The 26,806-nt window shown below is 54.6% G+C and overlaps 1 protein-coding gene across 4 annotated transcripts in view; it reads right to left on the reverse strand.

Moving 5' to 3' along the window:
• Positions 1-2,073: 2,073 nt before the first annotated feature.
• TBC1D9B (TBC1 domain family member 9B) overlaps positions 2,074-26,806 on the reverse strand; it is a 42,975-nt gene continuing 18,242 nt past the window's right edge. Inside the window, exons 8-22 of one of the 4 annotated variants that reach the window (XM_045794995.2) lie at positions 16,590-16,751; positions 16,162-16,312; positions 15,469-15,683; positions 14,018-14,135; positions 12,898-13,183; positions 12,413-12,542; positions 12,185-12,283; positions 11,374-11,442; positions 9,810-10,050; positions 9,368-9,433; positions 7,857-7,928; positions 7,567-7,617; positions 6,156-6,215; positions 5,530-5,636; positions 2,074-4,525 (exon numbers count right to left, since the gene is read on the reverse strand). In XM_045794995.2, the coding sequence (XP_045650951.2) occupies positions 3,839-4,525; positions 5,530-5,636; positions 6,156-6,215; positions 7,567-7,617; positions 7,857-7,928; positions 9,368-9,433; positions 9,810-10,050; positions 11,374-11,442; positions 12,185-12,283; positions 12,413-12,542; positions 12,898-13,183; positions 14,018-14,135; positions 15,469-15,683; positions 16,162-16,312; positions 16,590-16,751 (2,514 nt within the window). In that variant the 3' untranslated portion in view covers positions 2,074-3,838. Of the gene's footprint in view, positions 4,526-5,529; positions 5,637-6,155; positions 6,219-7,566; positions 7,618-7,856; positions 7,929-9,367; positions 9,434-9,809; positions 10,051-11,373; positions 11,443-12,184; positions 12,284-12,412; positions 12,543-12,897; positions 13,184-14,017; positions 14,136-15,468; positions 15,684-16,161; positions 16,313-16,589; positions 16,752-26,806 lie in introns of all 4 variants that reach the window. The other 3 variants (XM_045794994.2, XM_045794997.2, XM_045794996.2) reach the window with 3 other exon arrangements.

A 26,806-nucleotide genomic window follows, 5' to 3' on the forward strand; every position in this document is an offset into this window, starting at 1 on the left:
CCGTACTGGGACCCTAACTAACGCCAGCCCGCCAGCCCGCGGAGACGCTCCACGTGCCCATCACATAAACCATCTTGTTAGAATTAGAACACCCGGTCCTGACAAGATGCGGTGAGAGGAACCCTTACAGGATTCTGGTGGAAGGGTAAAATGGAAAAACCATAATGGAAAACGATCTGGCAATTACCCCTACGCTAAGAAAATAAAATCTGACTCACCCAGATTTATTTATATACGAGTGTTCACTGACGTTTAATAGGAAAATGGAAATAGATGTGCTGAAGAATGGTTGCTTACTGTAACTCAAAATGGGCCATCATGCAGGTCCATTACGGAAAATCTGAGCTTGACGTGCAAATGCTGGCATGTGTATTGATAGAAATCAAAGAAGTTACAAAGAGTACATAATTTCAATTACGCATTATTTATTTCCAGGGACGGGGGGGGGTGGGAAAGGTTATGGTTATAGATGACTTAAAATTGTTTTTATTTTCCAATTTTGCATGATAGCATATATTAGGAAAAAAAAACAAAGTAGTTTAAAAAATGTTGGAGGGCTGCCTGGGTGGGTCAGTTAAGCGTCTGACTTCTCAGGTCATGATCTTGGGGTCCTGGGATCGAGCCCCCCTTTTCTTCTGCCCCCCCCCCGGCCCCGCTCACTTTCTTGTGTGCTCTCTCAAATAAAATCTTTAAAAAAATGTATGAGAGGCTGAATTTACAAAGGGAGTGTGACCAGACCACATATGACAGCCTCTATAGCAACCAACCCCCAACCCCCCAAAGCCGAACTACAATCTTAAGAGCAGACAGGACTTGGTCAATGACTACCAATTTCCCTATATTTTGCACTTCCCTCTTCGTCTCAGGACCAACCAGAGAAAGCGGCTTATGCTCCTCACACCAGCACGGAAGACACCCTTCTAGTCAGCCAGCTTTCCCTTCCAGGCCAACAGTCTCCAGTCAGAGCGCACCTGAAGGCTTCCCTTGTTTTCACGCTAAGGCTTTCCCACTCCTCTACCTTTGAGTCTCTGCCAAACGCAAGTCAGCAAAAGGCTGACTCCTTTTCTATAGCCAGCTCTAGATATATAGTCCTTGTTCTCATTTGGGTGGTCTTTATTTCCACGTGTTTGAGTTATTGTGGCTAAATGCAGAAGGCATCTGAAAAAGATGCTTTATGCTTAATGAAAAGAACAATAAAAATTTCATGGGGCGCCTGGGGTGGCTCAGTTGGTGAAGCAGTTAAGCGTATGACTCTCGATTTAGGCTCAGGTCATGATCTCCCGCGCTGTGAGATCCAGTGAGCACAGAGCCGACATGAGATTCTTTCTCTCCTGCTCCCTGCGCTCTCTCTAAAAATCTTAAATTTTTGTCATAGGTGGTATGGATTCAGGTTTGAAAAAGATATAGAAAAAAATAAACACAAAAATACTGAGTAATCTTAAATACTGGGAAAAATTATTTTTCTACTTTTCTGTATTTTTTCCTTCCTGCAATAGATATGTAGTTTTAAAAAATTCATATACTTTTCTTGGGAATTATAAAATTGATGTGGTTTGGTACATCACCACTTGGTGAGCAGTTTGAAAATACAATTACATTTCCTTACAGAAGAAAAATATTTTTAAAACTTCACTTGTATCATCCATTTATTTTTTAGTGTTAGTGGTTAGTCTGAATGTCATCGCAGGTTGAATGATTAAGAGATGAAAGTACTATTGTACATTTTTGTATATTCTTTTATCATATGAAAGGCTAGATTCCTGTTTTATATTCTTCTATTTAATTTCTTTGGCATATTCTCACATTTAGACTTCTACTTGATATATAAAACACCCAAATTTCAAATTATTTAAATCTGATTACAATTTAGACTTAAAAGTGCCAACTTTGTGGCATTTTTACGTATATCTTTACTTAATTTCGTTATGGCCAAGAATATGGTCTTTCTGGTATGAACCCTTTGAAATTACTTTATGGCAAAGCATGTAGTCTGTGTAACGGCTAGAAAGGAAATTACATTAGTGACATTTTTTGTTGTTGTTAAGAAAGCAAACAGTTACTCAGTTTCCTTGATGTTGTTTTGCTGCATTTATTGAGATGGGACCCGGCAGTTGTGAACAAGGTAAAATCACGGAGACTGTTATTTAAAAAACCAGCCATAAAATCTATAGATAGAAAGTAGGTTAGCGGTTGCTTGGGGCTGGGGGTGGGAACGGGGATTGGCTGCACGTAGGTACGAGGGTCTTTCTCAGGTGATGGAAGTGTTCTAAAATTGCATTGTGGTGACAGTCACACAACTCTATAAATTTACTCAAAACCATCAAATTATAACTCATCAAAATGAGTGAATTTTAATGACATGTAATTTATGCCTCAATAAAGCTATTAAATGAAAACAAAAACAAAAACGGGGGCCTCTGGGTGGCTCAGTTGGTTAAGCATCCGACTCTTGATCTCAGCTAGGCTCTTGATCTCAGTGTTGTGAGTTCAAGCCCCACACTGGGCTCCAGGCTGGGCAGGGAGGCTACTTAAAAAAAAAAAAAAAAAAAGAAGAAAAAAAACCCCTGCCCCAGGTTTTTTTTTTTAAAGATTTTATGTATTTATTTGTCAGAGAGAGAGACAGCAAGGGGAGCTGCAGGCAGAGGGAGAAGCAGGCTCCCCGCCGAGCAGGGAGACCAATGTGGGGCTCAATATCAGGACCCTGGGATCATGACCTGAGCCGAAGGCAGACGCTGAACCGACTGAGCCACCCAGACATCCCTCTGATGGATCTTTCAGTGGAAGAGCTGCCCCATGTGGTGGGGGTGGGGAGAGGGGCGACTGGTAGACACTAATGATCAGCTCTTGCTGCAAAGCTGGCGGGTGCTCATGGCTCCGTCTGTCACCTGTGGCCCCACAACAACTTACTGAACCCAAGAGCTTGCTGCAGCCCACGCCCAGGCCCGCACCTGCACCCACTGGACCAGGCTGTTTTTACCTGTGAACCTTGGGACTCCCCCGGTTGGCAGAGGTCAGCTCAAGCCCTATTCCGCCTGCATCAGCATCGCCTGTGTCCTCATTCTCCCTGGGGGCCTTGAAGCCCCACCCCTGTGGGGGTCTAAGTGCCCAGAACCTCTGGAACATGGCCTGGGCCCCCACCTGCCTGGGAAGAAGCCAGAAGCCCAAGCAGTAGCTGGGGCCACATTAAGGCTCTGTACACGGTTTGGTATTGAGTTCTTTCGGGGGTTTATTAAGGCATTGAGCACAGTGTGATTTTCAGCCAACTGAAATGAATACAAGGAAATCTATCAGGACCTGAGGGATGTGCTTTTAAGGTTAATGGTGAGGCTGACGAGCTGAGGAGCACTTAGGGTAACGCCCGCACGGCATCCGCCCCGGTGCACTGGACTCTTTCTGCCCCTGTCCCTCAGCCAGGGGCTCAGGCTCAAGAGCTCCTAGAGAGCACCTTGAAGTTCCCACCAGCTTGATGCCCAACGGGCATGGGATCCCCTGCCCGGTGCCAAATAGCAGGAAAGCCCCCCGGAGTACTGAGCTGCAGGACCCCCCTACCCAGGAGTGGAAGGTGCTGTGTGGCCTGGCCACGGAATGGGGCACAGAGGCATTGAGCAAGCAGGCCAGGACGGACAGCCTCCGACACGACACAGGGACCAAGGTGGGTCCCACCAGGCAGGCAGGAAGAGAGGGCTGGGAGCCTCTGTCTGGGCCCAACTGTGGCTGTTGAGCCTTTTTTCCATTTACAACTCACTGCATCTGGGGAGAACAGGAGGGGTGCATCCTGAGGGAGAAAACAGAACAAGAGGGGGGAGGGGGCGGGGAGGAGAGACGGGCCAGGTCCCCGTCAGCCTGAAACTCCAGACTGTTCGAGGTCACTGGAGGTGCTGAACTGTCTCTCCACCTTCTTTTGGTCCTTGATCTTGAGTCCAATGTCCACTCTCTTCTCAAAGAAGTTCACTAGAACGGACTCTGTCAGGATAGACGCCAAGATCTGCTCGAAGGAGATGCACCAGTCTGTGTCGACGGTGCCCCCGCAGCGGGTGGGGGCCGGGGGGCTGCGGGCCTCCGCGCCCACCAGCACCGTGTCGTCAGCCAGGTCCTCGCACTGCAGGGAGCCTGTGCTGACCACCGAGTAGGAGGACATGGACATGTCGTCTTTGGTTTCATCGTCGGACAGCAGCTGGGACGGGGAGCCCCGGCCCTCACCACCGCCCCCGTCACCCACCACCTGGCTCTCGTGTGGAGCTTTCCCGAGGTGGGTGTCCCCCCCGGCTTTGGCCTGGGGGTCACCCGCAGCTGGAGGCTGAAGCTCCGGGGCTGGGTCCTGCACGGGGTCGGGGGCTGGTGGCTCGCCCTCCTCGGGGGCGCCATCCCTGGGCTTCCTGCCGGGCTGGGCGGAAAACTTCTTCCCCACCTCGCCGATGCGGAGCAGTAGGCTTGCCACTGTGGCGATGGCGTGATACAAGTCCTGCTCCATGGGGTCCTCGCTGAACATGTTGTACAAGGTCTTGCACAGCTCGATGAACTGTTCCTTTTCAGGGGAGACACAGAGAAAGGGTCAGGGAGACGGGGAAAGATGGGTCAGACTGGCCTGGGGTCAGCCAGACTGCCAATGCTGCCTTGTCTTGTTCGTGCTCTCCAGCCCTGTGCCTCGTTTCACGGACTGGGACGTGGAGGCACAGAGAGGGGGAGTGACTTGACCGGTATCACACAGCCTTCGAACAGCTTTCTCTTCCAGCTGCTTTTCTCTCAGCACAGACCGTGACTGGGAGCCCCTCCCTGTCCCTACAGCCACACTGCTGGCAGAGCCAGACCCAGTTCTCTCATGACCTTCCAGGCCCAGTGGCTACAAGGGCTTCTTCCGTGTGTTCTTTGACCAGGATGGAGAAAGAGGACAAGCAAGCTCAGTCTGGGTCCGTTGAGGGGATGGGGAGGTCTGACTCCGCACACTCAGGCCTCCTGCCTCACTCCACGGTGACCCTATTCTTCAGGACGCAGAGGAGACAGTGCCCAGACTGCAGGGTGCCCCACTGGGCAGAGCAGGCCCACGGTCAGACTGCGGCCCTGCTCCGAGACCCTCGGCAAGATGCCGGGCTCCTGACCCAGAGGCCAGCAACTGAGCAAGGGGCCGTGGGTGGAGCAGGCCTGCGTGGGCACGGCACCTGTGTGGGCATGGCACCCTGGGGGGGGCACCTGGGGGGGCCTGGGAGGAACAGGAGTGCTGTGAGGCTGTCTTGTAAAGGGGGTTGCGTGAGTCTGTGTCAGAGGCTAACCTTCCCTACTGCGTCTCTGGTGCATAGACATGGATGAAATGTGAACGAGTCACCGCCAGGAGACACCACCCAGGAGGAGGCCCCAAAGCAACTGGCCTCCTGTCCTTCTGGAATCTCCCTGACTGCTGTCTGACTGGCAGGTGCAGGAGGTAGGCAGGAGAATTTCTGCCCTCCAGGGGACGCTGGGAGGGAGGGTGGGGAGCCGCTGGGTGGGGGGAACCCAGCCTTGGAAGTGTCTGTTGTGGGCTCGGAATGGGCCTACCTGGTTCATTTTGGGAAGATCCTTAATCGTCTCCTTCTGAACCTCTTTCTCTTTAGCCCACATGCGAAGGTAGTGCCGATAGTCGGGAGGGCTGGTCCCCTTCTCCTCTGTGAGTTGGGAGAAAAAAATCTGTCAAATGGGAGAAAGAGCTGCGGGCCGGTAGCAGGCAGTGGGTTTTGGTGTTGTCTGGCATGGGGTTACCGGGGCCCTTTTACAAAACACCCCGGTATTTGGAGAGGTGGCGGTGTGAAGAACACTCCAGAACACTCGGATGTCTCCCCTGAGTTATTATGCTGAAGTAAGGCCTGAGCTGATAAAAAGGGCCCCAACCTGTCTCCCCCCAGACGGTGAAGGAGGGACGTGGAGGTTGGAGAGAGGCTGGCAGGAGAGGGAGAGAGGCTGGACACCTAGAGGGGTCCTGGCAGAAAGCAGGTGCCCCGGAAGGAGCTGGCAACAGGGTTGGGGGCCGTGGTATTACAGCTACAAGAAATTCCGGCCTGGGGGTGATGAGAGTGGCTTCCTGGGGCAGCTGACTTCCCTGGGTGGGGGGGAGGGAGGGAGGACGGCCCAGACCCCACCGCCCCCGGGATCTGAGTCAGCACCAGCGCACACGGGCCTGCCTGTACCTCCTCTTTTTTCCTGGATGTCTTCATTTCCACCTCCCTCTTGCTCTTCCTGCCGCAGTGCTTCTGGACAACCGGAAAAGAGAAAGCACACAGGGAACATTCTTGCATTACGACCGCAAACCACGGAGGCCTGCGAGCAGCCCGGTCCGATGCTGCGGAAGCCCAGGGCCCACTCACGTTCTTCACCTGCGCACAGGGAACCAAAGCGCCACCAGCCCCGCCTTCCTCTCTGCCAAAGGACTGCAAGCCTCAGCCCGTGGTGTTGAAGTGAGCAGTGATGCGCGTTATGGAGAAAAAGCCCGAGCACTAATTTCTGTAGTGACTGTTGGAAAGGGTCAAACTGAGGGCAGTCCTGATTATCAATTCAACCTTCCGCCAACCACGACACTGACTGATGAGGAATTTTATGTACAGGAATTCCGGGCCGGGCACTGTATTTCTTCAAGTGACGCATTTGCTGGAGTTGGCCCATGCCGTCCCCTGTGGGGCCCATGAATGTGGGGAGCAGCAGGCGGCCCAGTTCTCCCGGACCCGTGGGCGGCAAGGCCACCGGGGGACCTGTGGTGGGTGGAAGCCTCCCAGCGCTGTTGGCGGCGGGGGGCCTCTTGGGGCTCAGGCTTCTCACTGCCGAGGGGAGACCTGCTGCCTGGGGCTGCGTGGGGTCTGAGGACAGGCCTCTGTACAACTGCAAGCCCTGGGAAAGCCGGAAGTGCCTGAGATTCTCCCAGACTCAGTGTAACAGAAGACCACCTGCTTCTCTGGTTTGTGTACCTGAAATCAAGGTCCTCAGCCTTCCTATCAAGTTCAAATTAGGCCTTCTGACCCCACCAGCACGACTGCCTTGGGTATCTTGATACACACTGTGTTTAATTTCTCTTTTGGGTACGGTCTGCCACGAGAACTTACACGCTGGGGTTTTGGTCGGGTAACCCCAGGCCCGGAATGCCCATCACCCCGGGTCTGATGCCTCCGAAAGGCTTTACATGTAGCAAGAAACGATTTCAAAAAGGCACTCAACGAATGTATCCTTCCTTCACGTTAGAGTTGTGTAGGCCATGAGAACATCTTCCAGGGAGAGCATCCACCACCCCCCTGCACCTCTGCTCGTCCATTCACACTGTTACAATGACGGCGTCTGAACTTTTTCCCAGGAGTATGACGACGGCATACTGTCTGCGTGCGGCCGGGGAGCTGAGGCCCTGGTGCCGAGCCACACGTCCTCATTTACTCCCCCCCTCAACGAGCACAGAGGCCGCCCCTCTCCTCCCCAGGAAGCTGCGGCTTGGCCCTGGGTCCTCCTCGGGACTCATGCACACAGGAGGCGTCCCTGGGACCAGCGCGGGGTGGGGGTGGGGTCTCAGGCAGATGCAGCCCAGCACAAAGCAGGTGCCCCTGACCCCCAGGGACTGACCTTGAGCCTCCCAGGGCAGGAAAAGGTCCAGATCTGAGGCCAGAGGAGATGCTGGAAGGGAGAGCGGAGGAGTGGAGGAGAGAGGAAGAGAGAGGCCAAGGTCCAGGAAGGCAGAGACAAGAGAAACAGGAGTGAGAACACCCCGGGGGGCCCTCCCCAGAGACAGGCCGTTGCCGTCACCCCCGGCTCCCCAACATAGTACGCTCCCCAAGCCCACCGCTGTGGGCCCCACAGCACGACTGCCCCGCGGCAAGGCCGGAGGCCACAGCACAGGGGCCAGCGGTGCTCACCTTCTGAGGAGCTGTCCTCGGTGAAGTAGTGGGTCGCTTCCAGGGCTGACTCGGCCTCCTCCGGGCTCAGCGCTGTGCTCAGAGAGAAAGGTGAGTGAGGGCAGGAGAACACAGTGGGACTCACCGAGGCTCGGCTCCCCGCGTGGCGTGCCCCACCGCTGCCAGGGCCCATGACACAGCGTGCGGTCAGAGTGGTAATGATGACCGCGGATCCCAGCTATTGTTCCTTCCTTGCCTTTCACGCTGTGTTTGAGAATGTCACACGCAGCCCATCTAAACACCTGGTCAGGGTAGCTGGGGGTCCAGCGGACGGCCAGCCTCCCGCCCGCCCCGCTGGCGGGGTGCAGGGGATCCTGCGGGGGCTAGGCCCCTGCGGACAGCCGCACAGGGACCAGCCACGCACAAGCGACTTGCTCTTCTCGCTTCATGCGTGGTGGGCATCGTTCCACATTGGTACGTTCTTTGTGATGGAGTCGTTAGCAGGGTTTCGGATCCATGTGGTTCTGTGGGGGGCTCGTTCTCTCCTCCGTGTGGATGGGGATGCGATGACAGGGGTTGAACAGGTGGCACTTGGGGGAGGTGGCAGGGTGCGGGCTGCGGGAGCCCTGGATGGAGCAGGGCAGACACAGGTGTCTCGGGAGTTGGTGAAGGTGGCCTCACGTGCCCTCACCCGGAGGACCCCGGCCTGGTGGCATCTGCCCAACCCAGGCCTTTCCCTCTGCACAGTCAAAAGTGGCTGGCATCGACCTTCCCTGAGGCCAATGTTCCGTGCTGAATTACAGGGAAAAACCAGTCTGAGAACACCTGTGCTCCCACCGGGCAGCTTTAAAAATGCATTCCAGGCCCGTGAAGTGGATACAGCACCGGTGTTCTAAAAACCATTCCGCCCACTGGCCGCAGCCACAGACTCCCTGGGGCAGTTCGAGAACAGCAGCAGGGACCCAGGGCGGCTCCACCCCAGACCAGAGCGCCCCCGGCTAGAATTCTCACCAGCCTGAGTCTCAGTTTCCCCCTTGTGAAAACCAGGGAACCTCTTCTTGGAGAACTCTTCATGCTGGGCAGGGTGAGCGGGGCCCACATAGCGGGAACCCACAGACGATAGGATCTGGCCTGTCTTAGGACCAGCTGCCAGTCACCCTTCTCCCCACCCTGTGGCCTGTCAGTGTCCCCAGGAGGCTCAGGCACAGCGTAGAGAAGCCGAGGGAGAGCAGCCCCTGCTCATGGTTGTACAACAGGGCTGGACAACGAGGCAGCACCCCCAGGCTGACCCTCTCCCCAGGGGAGCTGCCCTGTGCTCCACCTGGGTCCCCCTCAGCCAGGCTCAGTCCTCGGTGACACTGTCTCAGGTTATGCCTCTGCCCCAGGGCTCCAGCTGCCTCCTTCCGTCAGGATGTGGAGCCCCCAGGCTGCCCAGGTGTGGAGGCCCAGCACCTCACAGAGGCCTTGGGACGCTGCAGCCCCAACTCCACACCCGAGAGGCCCTTGCTGGTGAGCAGGGGGGAGGCTCTCACCTGGGGGCAGGTGCAGCTTGTAGAGTGCCTTGAGCTTCTCTGTCAGGTCTCCATGGTACATCCCACCTGCGGAGGGAGGCCAGTGAGCAGGCCTGCTGGCAAGAGGGCACCAACACCCCCCGCCAGTCCACAGTGGAGCCGCTCCCCTTCCAGTGGGTTCTGGTGTGTCCCTCCTCACAGCCTGACTCTCCTGGAAGGGTCCGTGGGGTGAGCCCCAGGCCTCCCACTTGCCCCTGAACACCTTTGCCCTTCTCAGGGTCAGCAGACCCACCCCGAGCAGCCCTGGCCCGAGGGAGGGGAAGTGGAGGGGAGGACCCCACTGGATCCCCACATGTTCCCAGTGGGAAAACTGCCCTTTCTGTCTCAGGGTGCTGCTGCAATGGGACGACAGGCTAGGCTGGCATCTGGAGGCTTCTCCAGGAAGGGCCCTGGGGCTACTCACTCATCCCCGTCACAAACTCCTTGAAGTTGATCAGAGAGTCCTTGTTCTCGTCCAGGAGCCGGAACATGCGCCCCGCCAAGACGGGTGTGTGGGCGCCGCAGGCCCAGGGCGTCAGGCTGGCGAAGAGCTCCCGGAACTGGCTTGCGTCAATGCGGTACTGCTCCAGGTAGGGCAGGCTGGGGTCCCGACGCACAGCTGTGGGGCGGCTGCCACCCCAGTACTGACTTGCCAGGTGCTTGGCCTGCAGGGGCACAGCCTAGTGAGACAGCCGGGCCTCCCAGCGCCTGGGCGCTTAGGACCGCCAGGCTGCTCAGTGTGTCCTCCCTCCTCCTCTGTCCAAGTCTGCAGAGTCCTGGGGTGGGGAGTGCTGGGCCCGACACAGCATCTCACAGAACCTCCCACCCCATCAGCCTCTTGTTGACAGACGCAGGAGCGGACACACAGCCTAACGCTGCCGGCCACAGCAGGCCACAGTGGGTGAGAGGTGGCACTGACTGGACCGTGCTGACATCAGGCTCAGGTCTGGGTGCCAAACCAGAGGCCGATGGGAACCAACAACAGGTGGTCTGGACTCAGCTGTTTCTGCCTGCTCTTCACACCTGTTCCCCTTCTTCTGTTAACAGCACCTGAAATTTTTGGGGACAGCCCCTGCTGTCCCATCCTCAGGCCGTGGGACAGGCACATGTTCTACATTTTGCTCAACAATAAACACCCTCCTGTAGCGGCAGCACCTAACCTGGGTTAGTCCAGCAATTAACCCTGGACTTTCTGTTAAAACCACTTGGAAAGAAAACGCTCTTTCCCCTGAGAGAACAGGATGACCCTGGAGCTGTGGACAACAGTCCTGCCATTCTCTAGGAGGAGCAGTTCAGAGGACATGCAAGGTAGGGGAGCTTGACAGCACGTTTAAGCACCTGGATCCAGCCATGCCTGAAGGTGTGAATTCCTAGACTTTCCAGTAACATGAACCAATGCATTCCCTCCTGTGTAAGCTGACTTGAGTGGATATTCTAAATTCCATGAAGGAATAAATTCTACCATAGGAAGTTTGGGGTAACTACATCTGAGGATTTTTTTTTTTTAAAGATTTTATTTATTCGACAGAGATAGAGACAGCCAGCAAGAGAGGGAACACAAGCAGGGGGAGTGGGAGAGGAAGAAGCAGGCTCATAGTGGAAGAGCCTGACGTGGGGCTCGATCCCATAACGCCGGGATCACGCCCTGAGCCGAAGGCAGATGCTTAACCGCTGCGCCACCCAGGCGCCCCTTGAGGATGCTTTTAAATTGATTTCTTGAGGCACCTGGGTGGCTCAGTCGGTTAAGCATCTGCCTTCAGCTCAGGTCATAATCCCAGGGTCCTGATATCAAGCCCTGCATCGGGCTTCCTGCTCTTGGGGAGCCTGCTTCTACATCTCTTCCCTGCTCATGCTCTCTCTTCTCTCTCTCGAACAAATAAAATCTTTAAAAAAAATCAATTTCTCCTCTGGCAGGAGGTTGCCGGACCGAGGACGCACTTAGGGGACCAGGATGGGGTACGGGGCTTGCCCTTGCTCTTGGCTGTTACCTTAAACACCACGTAAAGGTCCTCCAGCTCTTCAATTGAGAAACCAATGTCCCCAGGTATAGCTCGGACCTAGAAGGAAAGAGAAACAGGATGGATTCTCAAGTTCCAGGTCTCTGAGAGAATCCGCATGTGGACGGAGGCTAACACAAGCCACACTCGTGATGTTGCCAGCTGGCCAAGCCCACGACGGCAGTCCATTCACGGAAGGAGGTGTGGACCATTCAGGGAAGGAGGTGTGCACCACACGCTTATCTCTGGTTACCCATCCCACCACGCAGTCCACACTCTCCAAGTTCCTTCTTGGTGTGCGCTGGGGGGGGGGGGGTGCTTTCTGTCCTGAACACCCAGTCAGGGACACAGGGTGAGGGGCAGTCATGTAGCAACTGCTGTCTGGATCCTTGGAAAGACTCTGGCACTGGCCCTCTAGAAAGCGTCCTAGAACTTCCCCATAAATTCTCTCTCCAGAGTTGGGGAGGACAAAGGCTTGTAGAGGCACAGTGGGCTGGGTGGGTGGAGGGTGGCTGAGGGTCGCTACCCAGGGGCAGGGGTGAAGCCAGGCTGGAGGGCTCAGCCCACAGTAGGATGATGCTGGCCTTTGGGCCCTGGGGTGTCAGAGGAGTTTTTCCGCAGTGACCAGGCGCCTCCCACTTCCTCAAATTTGCACCTTCACTCCCGGATTCCAGTCCTACATGAGGCAACACTAGGGGCTCTGCACCCAGCCCGTGGGCAGAAGCAGCCTGCTCGGGTCATGGCCCCTGCCCTCTGCCCCCCTCAGCAACCTGCACCCATCGGAGCCCAGCCCCGTCCATACCACGCTGCGCTTGGCTGTGTCCTCCAAGGACTGGATCACCTTCAGCCTCTGTTTAAACCGCATCTGTTCAATGTCCTCGGCCCTCAGGCTGCTGAATTTCTACCGGCCAGAGGGGATTCAGTGAGGTAAGGCCGAACCACAGAGCTGAGAACTGCCCGGGGCCACGGCCGCCCACACCCACATGCCCGGATGGGGCAGGCCCGCCAAACAGCCCCAGAGGGTGCTGACCTCATAGGACACCTTCAGGAGGTCAAAGATGTCCACTTCCGTGGGCGGGTCATCTCCACTAGTCAGCAGGGCATGGAGGTGTGGGATAGGAGGGGAAACACTCTGTTTGTTGACCACATTATCCAGGTATCTGTGGGGATCGAAGGACAGAAGGCTGGACTACCCACAGGTAATGGGGATCTCTTACCTACCAAAAGGTGTGGAGAGGCCTAATTTGCTCGACTCCCAATCAATAAGCGAGTGTGCTGAGGACGGGGCATCCTCCAGGAGGGCGGGAGAGGAGTCCCTGACTCTGCGGGGTTGGGGGCGGGGCAGAGGCACCAGAAAGGAGGCTCTCTTCTGCCCCCCCACCCTGGAGTGTGCTCAGTGGGCACATCAGTGCACGCTAAGCGAGGAGTGCCCAGGGCTGGTGAGGGCCCGGGCTCTGCCATCCATGGTGGTGCCGGCCAGCAGCCCGGCAGGAGGAGGGAGGCCGGCTCGGTCACCTGCCCAGGACGGTCATGGCCTCGCCCTCGTCGCTGCAGCCCAGCAGCTGCTCCATGTTGGCATCCAGGATGGCCAAGGCCACCTGCAGGATCACCTTGATGCCCTCATAGAAGAAGCAGTCAACGATGACCACAGCACTCTCGAAGGGCATGACGCTGAGGAACAGGGTCAGGAACCAGGAGAGAGAGATGCTGGAGATCACCCCCAGGTCCTGCATCTTCTCAGAGAGCTGGGGCAGGAAGTCTCTCGTGAGCTCTTCAAAGATGCCTTGGTCCACCAGAGCCCCTAGGGAGAGGATGAAGGAGTCTGAACGCTAAGCCCACGCCGCTGGCTCAGGCCCCCATGTGGGTACAGGGAGCCCACCTGATCCCCGGCCAGCTCTGCTCACATGCAAGGCTGGAGGGACGGGCTGGAGGGAACAAGAGACAGAAACGGTGTGCGGGTTTCCCTTCTAGGGTGTCCAAACTACTGTGTGAGAATGATTGCTCCCACCGTGCTTGGATTTGCTTTTGGGAATATACAAATCTCTCCCTTCTAGAAGTGTCAGAAGTAAGCAGGAGCCTTAGCTGGGGGCTATGTGTCCTGCCCTGAAGCTTGTGAACAGATGTGTGATTATAAAGGACCCGAGGAGGGGTTCCCCAAAACCAAATGGCAGGGGAAGGACATCTTAGAATAGCAGGCTCCGTTATGTATGTAATTAAATACGTTTCCCAGTGCATCTGCCCTTAATCACTCAGACTGTACGGGCTGTCATCCGCAGTCGCTGAGGCTGGTGATAGGTACGCGGGGCTGCACTACCTGCTCTGGCTGCGCTGTCGGAAATCTCGCACAATAAAAAGCCTCATGCAGAGTTAGATGGGTGAGAACGGAGGCCCCAGGCTGACTTCTGAAAACCACTGAATGTGGAATATCTTCTCTCCCTGCCAGCAAGTGCTGGGAGCCGCATGAAGTCTGGGCAGGACGGCCCGTGTTTGGTCTCCCCCTTCTAGCTGTGTGGGGATTTCTCAGCCTCGTCTGGGGAATGGGAACCGCGAGTGTCTGCAGCCTGTGCAATGTGCTCGGTGTGGAGGCTGGCCCGGGGAGGTCCGCCCCCCCAGCCGCGGGGCCTCCGGCACTCACCCACCACCCTGGTGTTGTAATAGTCAGGCAGCATGCGCTCGCAGAGGGCCACCAGCAGCCAGAAGGCCTCCTCCTCGCTGCCGTACAGCAGAAGCACGGAGGTGACGATGTTCATGGCCTGTGGGCACAGAGACGGCAAAGGGGAGGCTCTGGGAGCTGGCCCTCCGAGTGAAACCGCCCCCTCCCCCCAAGGGGCCTGCATGGCCTCACTCTGCAAGCAAATCCGACAAACTGTCCCACCCAACTCCAGGCAATCTGCCCAAAGGCCATTTGCAGGAAACCAATTTGATGGAAACCATCGGCCAGATTCCTCCCATCGGGCCAGCGGGCACTTGGAAAGCCGAGGGGAAGAAGTGTGGCACTTCTTCAGAGTGGTTTCTGGTGTTGGAGGTGTGACACGGGCCAGGCGGGTGTGTAAGTGAGCCCCGTGCGACAGCTATACGGCTGAGGTAGAACGGGCGGGGGGGGGCGGGTGCGCACAGCCTGAGCCGCTAGCAAGGCCAATAAGAAAACGCTTCGATGGTGGAGCTTCTCTTAAAAATTCTCTAAAGCCAGCACACGGACTCTCCCTGCACGGGTAACAGGTCACGTAGGACATGGCCGAATGGAAAGGGACCTCTGAGGGGGCGCCTTGCTTCTTGGAAAGCCCGACGCAGCCTTGGGGAAGGAGAAGGCCTTTGGGCTGGGCCGGGAAAACGCCCCCCAGACGGGAAATCAGATGCTGCCGCAAGTGCAACTGGAAACCACGGTGAGATGCCACGTCAGGCCACTAGGGTGGCTACTGTCCAAAGACCAGAAAGCCAGCGTGGCGAGGATGCGGGGCAGGTGGACCCCTCGTGCACTGCTGGGGGGCCATGAAATGGTGCTGCCGCGGTGGAAAGCACTACGGTGATTCCAAAATTAAAAAAAAAATTAAAGGTCCAATCACCATACGGTCCCGCAATGTCACTTCTGGGTATGGACGCAACAGAAATGAAAGCAGGGACGGGATGGGAACCGCTCAGGGCGGTGCTGTTCACGGGGGCCCGAAGGCCAGGCCAGGCCAGCGCTCAGTGGCAGACGCGCGGGCAGACCGAGCGTGGCATACACGCGGAGTGGGGTACGGTTCTGACACGGGACCCAATGGGGATGAGCCCTGAGGACGCTGCACTATGCAGTAAGCTGGTCACGAAAGGGCGAACCCTGTGCGGCTCCATTTCTAGGAGACACTGAAGGCGCCAAACCCACAGAGACGGAGGGCAGGATGGGGATTAGCAGGGGAGACGTTTGCACATGCTGAGCCATCCAGGGCTCTGGGACCCAGACCAGGGCACGCAGAAGGCAATCCATGCCGTGGGCTGAGGTGAGCAACGACAGGGTCTCCGGTTACACCCCTCTTGGTGGCCAGGCTTTCCGGGGGGCACGGGGCACAGTCACTCGTGCAGCCTCTGGGCCCGCCTCGCCCCCTTTACCTGACAGTAGCCGATGGTGGGGTTTCGGAAAGCGTAGGCAGTCAGCACCCGCCGGAGGGCCGCGATGCCCAGCTCGTTCTGGAAGGCGGGGTGCTCGGGCATGGAGCGGTGGAGGTCTCGCTCGATCTCCTCCGTGGCCAGGCTGTACTTGCCCGTGGACTTCTCCACCAGCTCAGCGTAGTAGCCAGGGTGAGTCACCATCTCATTCCAGGCTCCTGCGGAGACACAGCTGGCAGCTGTCTCTCTCCTCCTCCCCTCCTGCTGCGACTGTGGGGGCAGGGACAGGGCAGGATGGGGATGCCATGCACCACAGAAGAGAAGTGGAACTCTGGGGCCCGTTAGGAGGCGGGAGGCAAAGGCTCCTTGGTGATTGCTTCTGGGAGGGGTTGCCCCACCAGTCTGAATGGCCTTCTCGTGAAACTGTCCAAGTGGCCAAGGGTGTGTGTGCTGGCAGAGCCTGTCCCAAGGAAAGGAGACCCGGTGCTTGCGCCCCACTGCAAGTGGGAAGGCACCATCTGAGGACAGAGCCCCACCCTTGCTGTCTGCACCCCAGGACGGCATCCCTGGCTCAGGCCCCTCACAGCTCAGAGCCCCGTTCTGGCAGCTCCTGCCTGGCTGGCTCGGGAGGCCTGGGGTCGGCGGGGCTCTCACACAGTGGTGCAGGGGGGCCAGGCCGAAGCCGGGACCGCTCACCAGAGAACAGGAGCCACAGCTCCCCGCGGAGGCTCTCGGGGATGCCCTTCAGCACCAGCTCCCGCGTTCTGGCTGTGCGGTACATGCACACGCCTCGCCCGTACTCGAAGAAGTGAATGTTCCATGACTCCTCTTTCATCTTCTCCTTGGCCTGGGGGAGAAGCAAGCGGGGCCTGGGTGTGCGTGCTGGGCCCGCCTCCATCTACAGCGTGCGGCTACGAGGGCCCAGGCTGGGTGGCCGCGGCACCACCCCGGACAGCAGCGAAATGAGCCTCCGTGCGGAGGCCTAGAGCCTGGGGTGACCGGTCCCGCCCCCGGGTCAGGCAGGGTGCCCCTGGACAGTGCCCGTTCGGGGGCCCGAGGACCTGAAGTGGCATGCAGGCACGAGGCCTTCTCCCAGGCCGCTGGAGTCCACGCCCTGGCCTTACCCCCTTGGCCCCCAGGTCCTCCACGGGCGAGTTTCCCTGGAAGAGTTTAAGCAGCCCCTGGGATGCGGTCGGCGCCTCCTGTGCACTGGAGCTCTGGCAGCCCCCCAGGGGTGTGCTGGGGCTGGCGGGCTGATCGGATGCCTCTGGAGGAGCTGCGGAGCGCTGAAAAACACAGCACCCAGTGAGTGAGCTGCCCAGGCCGGGGTCTCTGATGTGTGGCCGGTCGGCTGTCTGAGCACGTGGCCCTAGCCGCGGGGATCAGCTCGGGGTGGGACTGTCGGGAAAGAGCGGCGGGCCCCACAGAGCCCAAGCGCCGAGCCATGAAGTGGAGCAGGGGCAGGCCGACCTGATGGCCTGACCTGCCCTTTACAGAGTGACAGAGTCCTGAGGCAATCTGTCCTGCGGAAGCCCGTGATGACTGCCGAGCCAGGCAAGGAACACTCTCTTGTCCCCTCTCCCTCAGGCCACCTGTCCACTGTGCCCTCAAGGGCCCTTCCAAGAAGGGGCTCCCAGAGGGCTGGTTGCTGCCCCTAGAGCTCCCCGAGTTTGTCTTCCTCTGGTCCACTAGTCTGGTGTGGTGCGCCCCGCAGCGGCCACATGACCTCTTGTATCTGGACACGCATGTCCGCTCAGGACTGGGTGCTGTGGCGTCTGGTGTACTAGAACTGGGTGTGTGAGGCGGGCTCCCCGCCTGCAGGCCATCTCTGCCACGGGTGCCATGGGCTAGCCATAAACACAGCCTCGTGTGAGGGGGGGCCCCCAGTAGGGCTGTAGCCCCCTCCCGAGGGTAGAAGCCCAGGGATCTGCCTTCCCACTGCACAGCCAGCGGAAGGGCAAGAGAAATGGACCCTGGAGTGGCTCTGAGAACATGCCCTGGTGGGGGGCAATATGGGGCTGGCAGAAGGGAAGGGAGGAATCAGGGACAAAGGTCTCATGGCAGCCCTGACTTTCAGGGCTCTTCCCCTGGTTTTCTGGAACCCCTCCCCTGGCAAAACATCTCCTCAGGGGAGCAGTGGAGCCGTGACCCCTCAGGCCCAGTGTGGGTGATGCCTGACACCCACCCCAGCTCGTCAGCTGTCCTTGCGGCCTGCCTTCCAGGTGACCTCACCGTGGCTGATGGCCTGTGCAGGGAGCTTGTCTCGTCCCTGGACCCAGGGGGTCAGGTGGGCCAGAGCTGGTGCTCATTCTGTCGACTCCCCTCAGCTCCCTCCTGAGCACCCACCGGTAGGAACAACACTGCTCTGAGAGGACACTTGTCACTGGCTCCCAGGAATCCACTTCCTTTCTGCCAACAGCCAGCTCCCCACTTTCATGTGGGGGCACATTTCTCTCTGCTCTTGGCCTGGCACTTTGTGGGCTTCACTGAGAACCGCGGTGATAGCCCTGAACTAACTAGCTTTTCCCACCCCTGGGCTCAGTGTGGGGGGGTTGGAGGTACTGTGTCACCCAGTCGTCACCAAGGAAATGCTGGGGTGGCTCTGCAGGGAGTGCTGGGGTGAGTCAAGGAGGACGCGGGGGTTGCCGCCAGCATCCTGGTACCACACGCGGCCTGGGAACAACGCCCTCCTGGCAGAAAGTGGAGGCCCTGCTGGCAACAGGCGGCTGACCGTGAGGACTTCCTGCCTTGTGGGCCAGTAAGCCCCCCCTTTGCATGTCGTGCTCCAGTCTGGGTCCTGTCGTCTCTGATCCCAACACCCCCTCCACCCCCTGGCCATGGTCCCATCCTCCCAAGTGGCAGGGGCGGGCACGCTGGTTGGCTTCCCGAGGGACCTCACCCTCTCTGTGTTCCTTGTAAGAGAAGCCTCTTCTTGACTGCGGTGATGGTTTCACAGGGAATACGTGTTAAACCCACCAAACTGCACTCTGAATATATATGGCATATTGCATGTCAATGTTACCCTGGAGATGCTGTTTTTAATAAAAAGGAAAAAAGAAAGAAAGAAAGAAAGAAAGAAAAAGAGAACAGCTAGGTCCTGTTCACAGTCCCTCCCTCTGTCCCTGGCTGGTGTTTCGGAAGTGAATTTTGCGTCCGCTATGATAAATTTTCATGGCACTGCTCAATCCACGGGGAACGACCCCAGTCCAGACCGACATGGAGATTCTGCTTCCCACCTGAGGTTCCCCAAAGGGACCAGGACACAAACGGAGTTGCAGGCCCCAGAGCACCTCAGAGAATCAGACTCTCCCTGCTGGAGAAGGGCATGGACTCCAGGATGTGGCCTTGGCGAGGCCGTCCCGTGTGACAGCCGCGTGCGAGATGGGGAGCTCACGGGCCACGGCCCCTGGGAGTTCTGCGTTTTCCTGGGCCAGTCCCTCCCGTGCCTGCAGCTCACCACCTCACACATCCGTCCAGTGTGAACCTCCCAAACCATCTGCCCGCCTCACCTCCTGCTCAACAGAACCTCCGCCCTCGTTTGACTGAGCGAGTGAGCGAGTGAACAGGAGCAGTCTGAGGCCCTTCACTGCCACGGCCATCGGCCAGCCTTCCTGCATCTGCGGCCTCACAGGCCAGGCCCCACCCCTCCATTCTGGCCCCAAGTCCCACCCTTCCACCTCCGGGACCTTCCTCTAGGCGACTCCCTCTCAGGGGATCCACTGGCTGGATCCAGCCGGCACCGGCCCCACAAACCCTCCTGGAGCTTCCACTGGGGGGCGCTCACACGCTGTGTTCACCGAGCTGTCCACCTATGACCCTGCGCGTTACAGTATAGTGCAGACTTCAACTACAGTGACCCCTGTTCTCGGCTGACCTTTATACAGGCTCCTCGAAAGAGGTGCTGAAACTCACGTTTCCACTCCCAGAGTCTGTCAGAAAGTATACCTTCCTGTTCTACTATCTAACATCCAGTACCCTGGTCCTTTCTTTCTAGACCCTGTTGGTTCCCTCCTGTGGGCAATACTGAAATTAGTGAGTAAGCCTCTTCTCCCCTCCCTGCTTTCCCTGCCATCATACAGTGACACCCTTTCACTCTCAGGTAAGGAGGCAATCAATGAACTTACTCTATTTTCCGTGCCTTTTATTAAAAAAAGATTTTATTTATTTATTTGAGAGAGAGCGCGTGCGTGCATGTGTGCATGAGTGGGGGAGGGGCAGAGGGAGAGGGAGAAGCAGACTCCCCACTGAGCAGGGAGCCCCATGCGGGGCTCGATGCCAGGACCCTGGGATCATGACCTGAGCTGAAGGCACACGCTTAACAGACTGAGCCACCCAGGTGCCCCATAAAGCCATTAGATTTCTTAGATTCCCACATGTTCTTTGCTTACTGCCTGTGGTCTTCACTCCTGAATCTTAATTTTGCCCATATAAAATTCTTGGGTCGTGGTTTTTAAAAACTGTATGTCTTTAAAATGTTACACTGGGGGTGCCTGGGTGGTGCAGTTGGTTGAGCGTCTGACTCTTGATTTCGGCTCAGGTCATCTCAGGGTCATGAGATCGAGCCCCACATCAGGCTCTGCACGGCGTCTGCTTGAGATTCTCTCCCCCCCTGCCATTCCCCCCACCTTGTGTGCTCTCTCTCAAATAAAAAAATAAATCTTAAAAGGCATCTCTGATGCTTGTTTAAAAAAATAAAAAACAAATAAAATGTTAGTGTGTACAAAATGTTGCTATCTAAAAGTCTGCACCCGCTCTGCTTTTGTTCTTTCATAAATGACTTGGGTCCGTTTTGACTGGTTGTCCCAAAGTTTCTTTCTTTCTTTTTTTTTTTTTTTAATATTTAAATAAATAGTTTTTACTGCATTCTGTAACAATACTGGCTATTCTGGACTGGTTTTCCCAGACGTATGACATGCCCTTCCACCGTGCACGGTCAAGTCTTCTTACACTCAGAAAAGTTTTCTCGACTGGTAGTTTCTATCGGTTGATACTTTACGCTCTTAAACATAAGTTGGATCTTCTTTGTCTGACTACTTTATCACAGCTCCTGACCATTTCTTTCTCTTTCTTCACTTGTTTGGCCCTCCTCTGACCCCCATGCCTTCCTTAACTTCAAGTCTATTCATTGTTGTGTTCTCCTTGTGTGATACTTTTTTCTAAAATATTTCTCCTGAGTCCCATCAACTGTCTTTTCTGTTGACTGGTCACTTTATTTCTGAGCTTTCTAAAAGATTTTATTTATACCATTCTTTAGTAGTTTCTATTATTTTTCTAATTCTTTTTAGATCATTTTGAACTACTAGGGTACAGTTTTCATCTGTTTTGGGGGAATACTGTCTGATGGACTTTCACTGTCTGTGGAACGTTACATGGTTTTTCCCCCATGATACCGTCATATGGGGTGTGATCGGATTCCTCTGTTGCTTGGGTTAAATGACATGAATTCTCTGTACTTTTAGGAGGATGATGTACGTGTCGGGGAGACGTGGGTCAGGGTAGCTTTCCGCACTGAACATTTGGGGGCCTGTCTTCTGCTGTACCTTTCTGTGTAGCCCCCTCCCCTCGATATGTCCTGATTCATCTCCTCAGTGTCGGAAGCTTCTCTCTCCTTCCCCCCCCCCCCGGGTTCCTGCCCTGCTCAGTCCCGGGTCTTGTTTCCCTCAGGGAGGGAGGGCTCTTTCCTGTTGGGGGTTGTGGTGGGTGTTTCAGATCCTCAGGGGAGTGGGCTGCCCCGGATTAGCTGATCTTCCGTCCCTCTTTATGGTTTGTGTGCTGATCTGTAAAGTGGGGCCTGAGAAACGTCCCCGGGTCACTCACTGGTTGTATCTCAGTCACCTGCCGAGGCTTCTGTTCAGTGAGCAGTCTCTCCCAGGGGTGTGGGGAGGTATTTTATGCTGGTTCTTGGGACCGTCAGAACCCCTTTTCTCTTCCCTTTCCTGCCTCAGCACAGCTGCTGTTTAGAGTAAGGCTACAGTTGGTGGTCTGACCCCATCTACGTGTCGTCTGGGGTTTGTGGGAGACCCTTCCACCTGCTTCTGTTAAAGGTGGTCTGGGCCTTTTCATGAGGAAATTCAGTAAGATTTAAAAATTACCCCGCTCTCACTGCCTTGTCCCAATTAAAGGCCTCTCTTCTCAGGATTTTCTTCCTGTCTTTCCACGGAGCGACTCTGGTCAAGGCCGCCATGACCTGTGTTTGCCGTCTCCAGTGGCCGGGTCTCAGTAATCGTAATGCGTGACCTCAGACATCATATGTCCCAACCTGCACTCCTGCAGCCCTGCTCTCCCTGCCTCCCCCCCATGTCGTGAAATGGTGATTTGACTCTGAGCTGCACAGCCGACACCATGGATGACACTAGTGTCACCTTGTAAACCCCTCTCTTTCGCCAGACCCAGTATCTAACCTATGGAACCTATCAGTGATCTCAGATCCACTTCCAACACATGTCCTATACACTAACACTGAGCAATCCAAGAAGGAAGTTAACAAGACAATTCCATTTATGACAGCACGGAAAAGAATTGAGTGCTTAGGGGTAAAATGAACAAGGACGTGGAGACTTGCAGACTCAAGACTACAAAATATTACCGAAAGACATTAAAGAGGGCATAAATAAATGGAAAGACATTTCGTGTTCGTGGATTAGGAGACTTAAGATTGTGAAAATGTCAATACTCCCTGAAGTGATCTACAGATTCAGTGCACTGCCCGTCAAAATCCCAATGACTTTTTTTGCAGAAAAAAAAAAACTATATTAAAATTCATATGGAATCTCAGGGCAGGACCACAAATAACGAAAACAATAGCCAAAGAGGATGAAATTGGCGGGGGGGGGGGTGTCTCATACTTGTTGATTTAAAAGTTTGCTATAAAGCTATACTAGCTAAAACAACGTGGCCACTGGCACGGAGACAACAGACCAACGGAACCGAACTGAGAGCCCAGAACTGAGCCCTCGAACTTGTGGTAAGTGATTTTTGACAAGAGTGCCAAGACCATTCAGTAGGGAACAGACAGTTTTTTTTTATAACAAATGCTGCTCAGAACTGGGTATTCACTGCAAAATGATGACTTTGGACCCTTACCTCACACCATACATGAAAATTAACTAAAAAAATGGAGCAAAGACATAAATGTAAGAGCTAAGGCTATAAAGCTCTTAGAACAAAACACAGAGGAAAAGCTTTATGACTTTGGCTTGGCAATTATTTCTTGGATCTGACATTAAAAGCACAAGAAATAAAAGAAAAAGAGAGGGGCGCCTGGGTGGCACAGCGGTTAAGCGTCTGCCTTCGGCTCAGGGCGTGATCCCGGCGTTCTGGGATCGAGCCCCACATCAGGCTCCTCCGCTAGGAGCCTGCTTCTTCCTCTCCCACTACCCTGCTGTATTCCCTCTCTTGCTGGCTGTCTCTCTGTCGAATAAATAAATAAAATCTTAAAAAAAAAAAAAAAGAAAAACTAGGTTATATAAAAAATGTAGAACTTCTGTACATCAAAGGACACAATGATCAAAATGAGAAGACAATCCGTGGGAACGAGAGAAAATATTTGCAAATTATATATCTGATGGGTTAATATCCAGAAGATACAGTTGTAGAACTTCTACAGCTTGACAACAAACAACCCAACTTAAAAAAAAAGGTGAAGTACTTGAGCAGACATTTCTCCAAAGAAGCTGGACAAATGGCCAGTAGGATGCGAAAAGATGCCCAATATCGCTAATCACTGGGGAAACGCGAATCAAAACCACAATGAGATACCACTCCAGACCCATTAGAATGGTATTGTAAAAAACCTGGAAGACAACAAGCATTGGCAAGGACGGGGAAGAACTGGGACCCTAGTGCATTGCTGGCGGGAACGTAAAATGGTGCAGCCACTGTGGAAGAAGGTATGGCAATTCCTCAAAATATTAAACACTGAATTACCCATTGACTTCTTTCCAGGATTTCCACTTCCGGGAAAGCAGGGTCTTGAAGAGATATTTGTACACCTACATTCACAGCAGCATAATACAATAGCCAAAAGGTAGAAGCAACCCGAGTGTCCATCAAAAGACGACAGTGGCACCTGGTGGCTCAGTGGGTTAAGCGTCAGACTCTTGATTTTGGCTCAGATCATGATACCTCGTTTGTGAGATCCAGGCGTGCGCTGGGCTCCATGCTGAACATGGAGCCTACTTAAGATTCTCTCTCTCCCTCTACCCTCCACGCCCCTGCTCCCATGCTCGCTCGCTCTCTCAAATAAAAGAAGATGAATGGATAAACAAATATGGTATATACATCTACAACGGGCTATTATTCAGCCTTAAAAAGGAAGGAAATTTTTTTTTTTTAAGATTTTATTTATTTATTTGACAAAGATGGAGACAGCCAGCGAGAGAGGGAACACAAGCAGGGGGAGTGGGAGAGGAAGAAGCAGGCTCATAGCGGAGGAGCCTGATGTGGGGCTCGATCCCGTAACGCCGGGATCACGCCCTGAGCCGAAGGCAGACGCTCAACCGCTGTGCCACCCAGGCGCCCCAAGGAAGGAAATTCTGACACGTGCTACCATGAGGACGAACCTTGAGGACACGACACTAATAAAATCAGCCAATCACAAAAGGACAAATACCACAGGATTCCTCTTCTACGAGGCCCCTAGAGCGGTCAGATTCATAGAAGCAGAAAGCAGAGTGGTGGTTCCCAGGGGTGGCGGGGAGGGGGGTTCGTGCTTCAGTTCTGCAAGGTGGAAAGAGTGCTGGGGATGGACGGTGGCGGTGGCTGCACAAGAGGGGAATGGACATCACGCCACTGAACTGTACACTTCAAAATGAGTAAGATGTGAATTTAAGGTTATGTGTCTTTTACCACAATTTAAAAAAAAAGGACATCCTGAATTTGACCGCTTCTCCTGAGCTCCACTGCTCCTATCCTCGATCGAGGCTCTATCGTTCCATGTCCTGATTACTTTCGCAGCCTTTCGACTCCTGTCTGCCACTACTCGGGCCACTCCCTTGCCCAGCACTGCTCAAGAGAAACAGAATGAGAGCAGCATATGTAACTTACGAATTCTGCAGCCACATTAAAATGCAGGAGAGAATTTGGTGAGATTGGTTTTTATAACATATTTTATTTAACCCACTATAGCCAATATGGGATTATTTCACATGGAATTAATATAAAAAGTTATTGAGATCTTTTACATTCCCTTTTTTCATGTAAATCTTCACTCTCTGGTGTGGGGTTTATGCTTACGGCACATTTCAGTTTGGACCAGTCACGTTTTCAAGTGCTCAGTAGCTACGTGGGGCTTCTCGAAAGAGCCCCTGCGCCTCTAACCCACTCCCAACCTGACAGGCCAGAGTCGTGCTATTAAAACACGCACAGATCGCGTCCCCCCTCTGGCCAACTCCCCAACGGCTTCCCATCTCACTCAGAGTCAAAGCTAAAGTGCCCACAAGGCCTACAGGCTTCCATGATCTGGCTTCCTGCTTCCTCCCCACCCTTGCCTTCTACACTCGCCTCCGCAGCCTGTGCTCAGCCCAGTCCCACCTCTGGGCCTTTGCACCTCCTATTCCCCCAGCCTCCAGCACCCTTTCCCCAGATACTTCATGGCTTATTCCCTTACTTCGGAGCCCCTCCTTTCCCCTGATCCCTTTATCCTGTTCTATTTTTATCCATAGATCTTATCACCACCTGCCATACCTCAGACGTTTGTTTGCCTATTGTCTGTCTCTCCCACTAGAATGTAAGCTCTGTCTAATCTGTTCACTGCTCTATTCCCACTGCCTGGGGTAGCACCTGGCAGCTAATGGAAATACAATAAAAATATGTTGGGGGGGGGCGCCTGGGTGGCACAGCGGTTAAGCGTCTGCCTTTGGCTCAGGGCGTGATCCCGGCGTTCTGGGATCGAGCCCCACATCAGGCTCCTCCGCTATGAGCCTGCTTCTTCCTCTCCCACTTCCCCTGCTTGTGTTCCCTCTCTCGCTGGCTGTCTCTATCTCCGTCAAATAAATAAATAAAATCTTTAAAAAAAAAAATATGTTGGGGGGGGGCGACTGGGTGGCTCAGTGGGTTAAGCATCCAACTATTGGTTTCAGCTCAGGTTGTGATCTCAGGGTCGTGGGACTGAGCCCCACATCAGGCTCCCCGCTCAGCACAGAGTCTGCTTGTCCTTCTCCTTCTGCTCCTCCCCCCAACCTGCTCATGCTCTCTCTCTCTCAAAATAAATAAATAAAATCTACAAAAAAAGCCCCCAAAACTATGTTGGGTGGACAGTGAGCATTTAGAAGGGGCCAGGGATCTGTGCTTACTTCAACCTGGTAGGCCCTGTCGTTTGTCGTGTTGGGCCTCATGAAGGCAGTTCAACATTCTTGCCTATGTCCCTTTTCACCCAACCTAAACTCACTCTCTTGAGAGCCCAGATCAAGCCCAACTTCCTCTAAGAAACCTTCCTAAATGTCTGTAATGAACAGAGTCTGTCCGGTCCCTTCTCTACCTACTTAATAACTTCCTGAGCATTGACTATGGGGGTGGAAAATATAAAGGCCTCCATGGGCCAGACCAGGTGGGGCTCCAGGGAGCTGGAGGGCATGTGCCACCATTCGGCTCCAATGCCACTGGTGGGAATGTGGGCCTGGTAATGCCAGGGCTGCTGATTTTTTCCAGAGAAGCCAGGTATGTGGATTTTTACATGAACTCTTCTTTTTTTTTTTTTTTTTTAAAGATTTTATTTATTTATTTGACAGAGACAGCCAGCGAGAGAGGGAACACAAGCAGGGGGAGTGGGAGAGGAAGAAGCAGGCTCCCAGCAGAGGAGCCCGATGTGGGACTCGATCCCCGAACTCCGGGATCACGCCCTGAGCCGAAGGCAGACGCTTTAATGACTGCGCTACCCAGGCGCCCCTACATGAACTCTTCTAATCATGAAGTGTTCTTAACAAACTCAGATCGACCCACAGCGCACATATCTTATCATACCAGGAAGCGATCAAATATGGCCATGGTTGTGCCAACCTCAGTGAGCTCCCTCTGGTCACAAATGCACTGAGGGTAATAACTGGCATGCACTGAAACACATCACGCTACGTAAAACTGTAAGTTCATAATTATGTGACAAAATGAACATCACAAATGTCTTGACCACATTTGGGGGATACTAGAAATGCAGGTCACCGTTCTAACAAGTGGTGAATAAATGCAGGAATAAAAGATTTCCTCTGCCTCTCCTAGATGAACTGTGCCTCAGGGAGCGAAGTAACTGATGAGGGGGGTTCTCTCTATGGACGTCCTCCAGCTCATCAACCAAAGGACTGACAGCAGTAGACTGCTGCCATCTTGCAACCCCTGATGAATTACCGGA

The sequence above is a fragment of the Ursus americanus genome, chromosome 5 (assembly GCF_024610735.1).
Source record: "Ursus americanus isolate L20-20 chromosome 5, mUrsAme1.1.p, whole genome shotgun sequence".
Taxonomy (NCBI): domain Eukaryota; kingdom Metazoa; phylum Chordata; class Mammalia; order Carnivora; family Ursidae; genus Ursus; species Ursus americanus.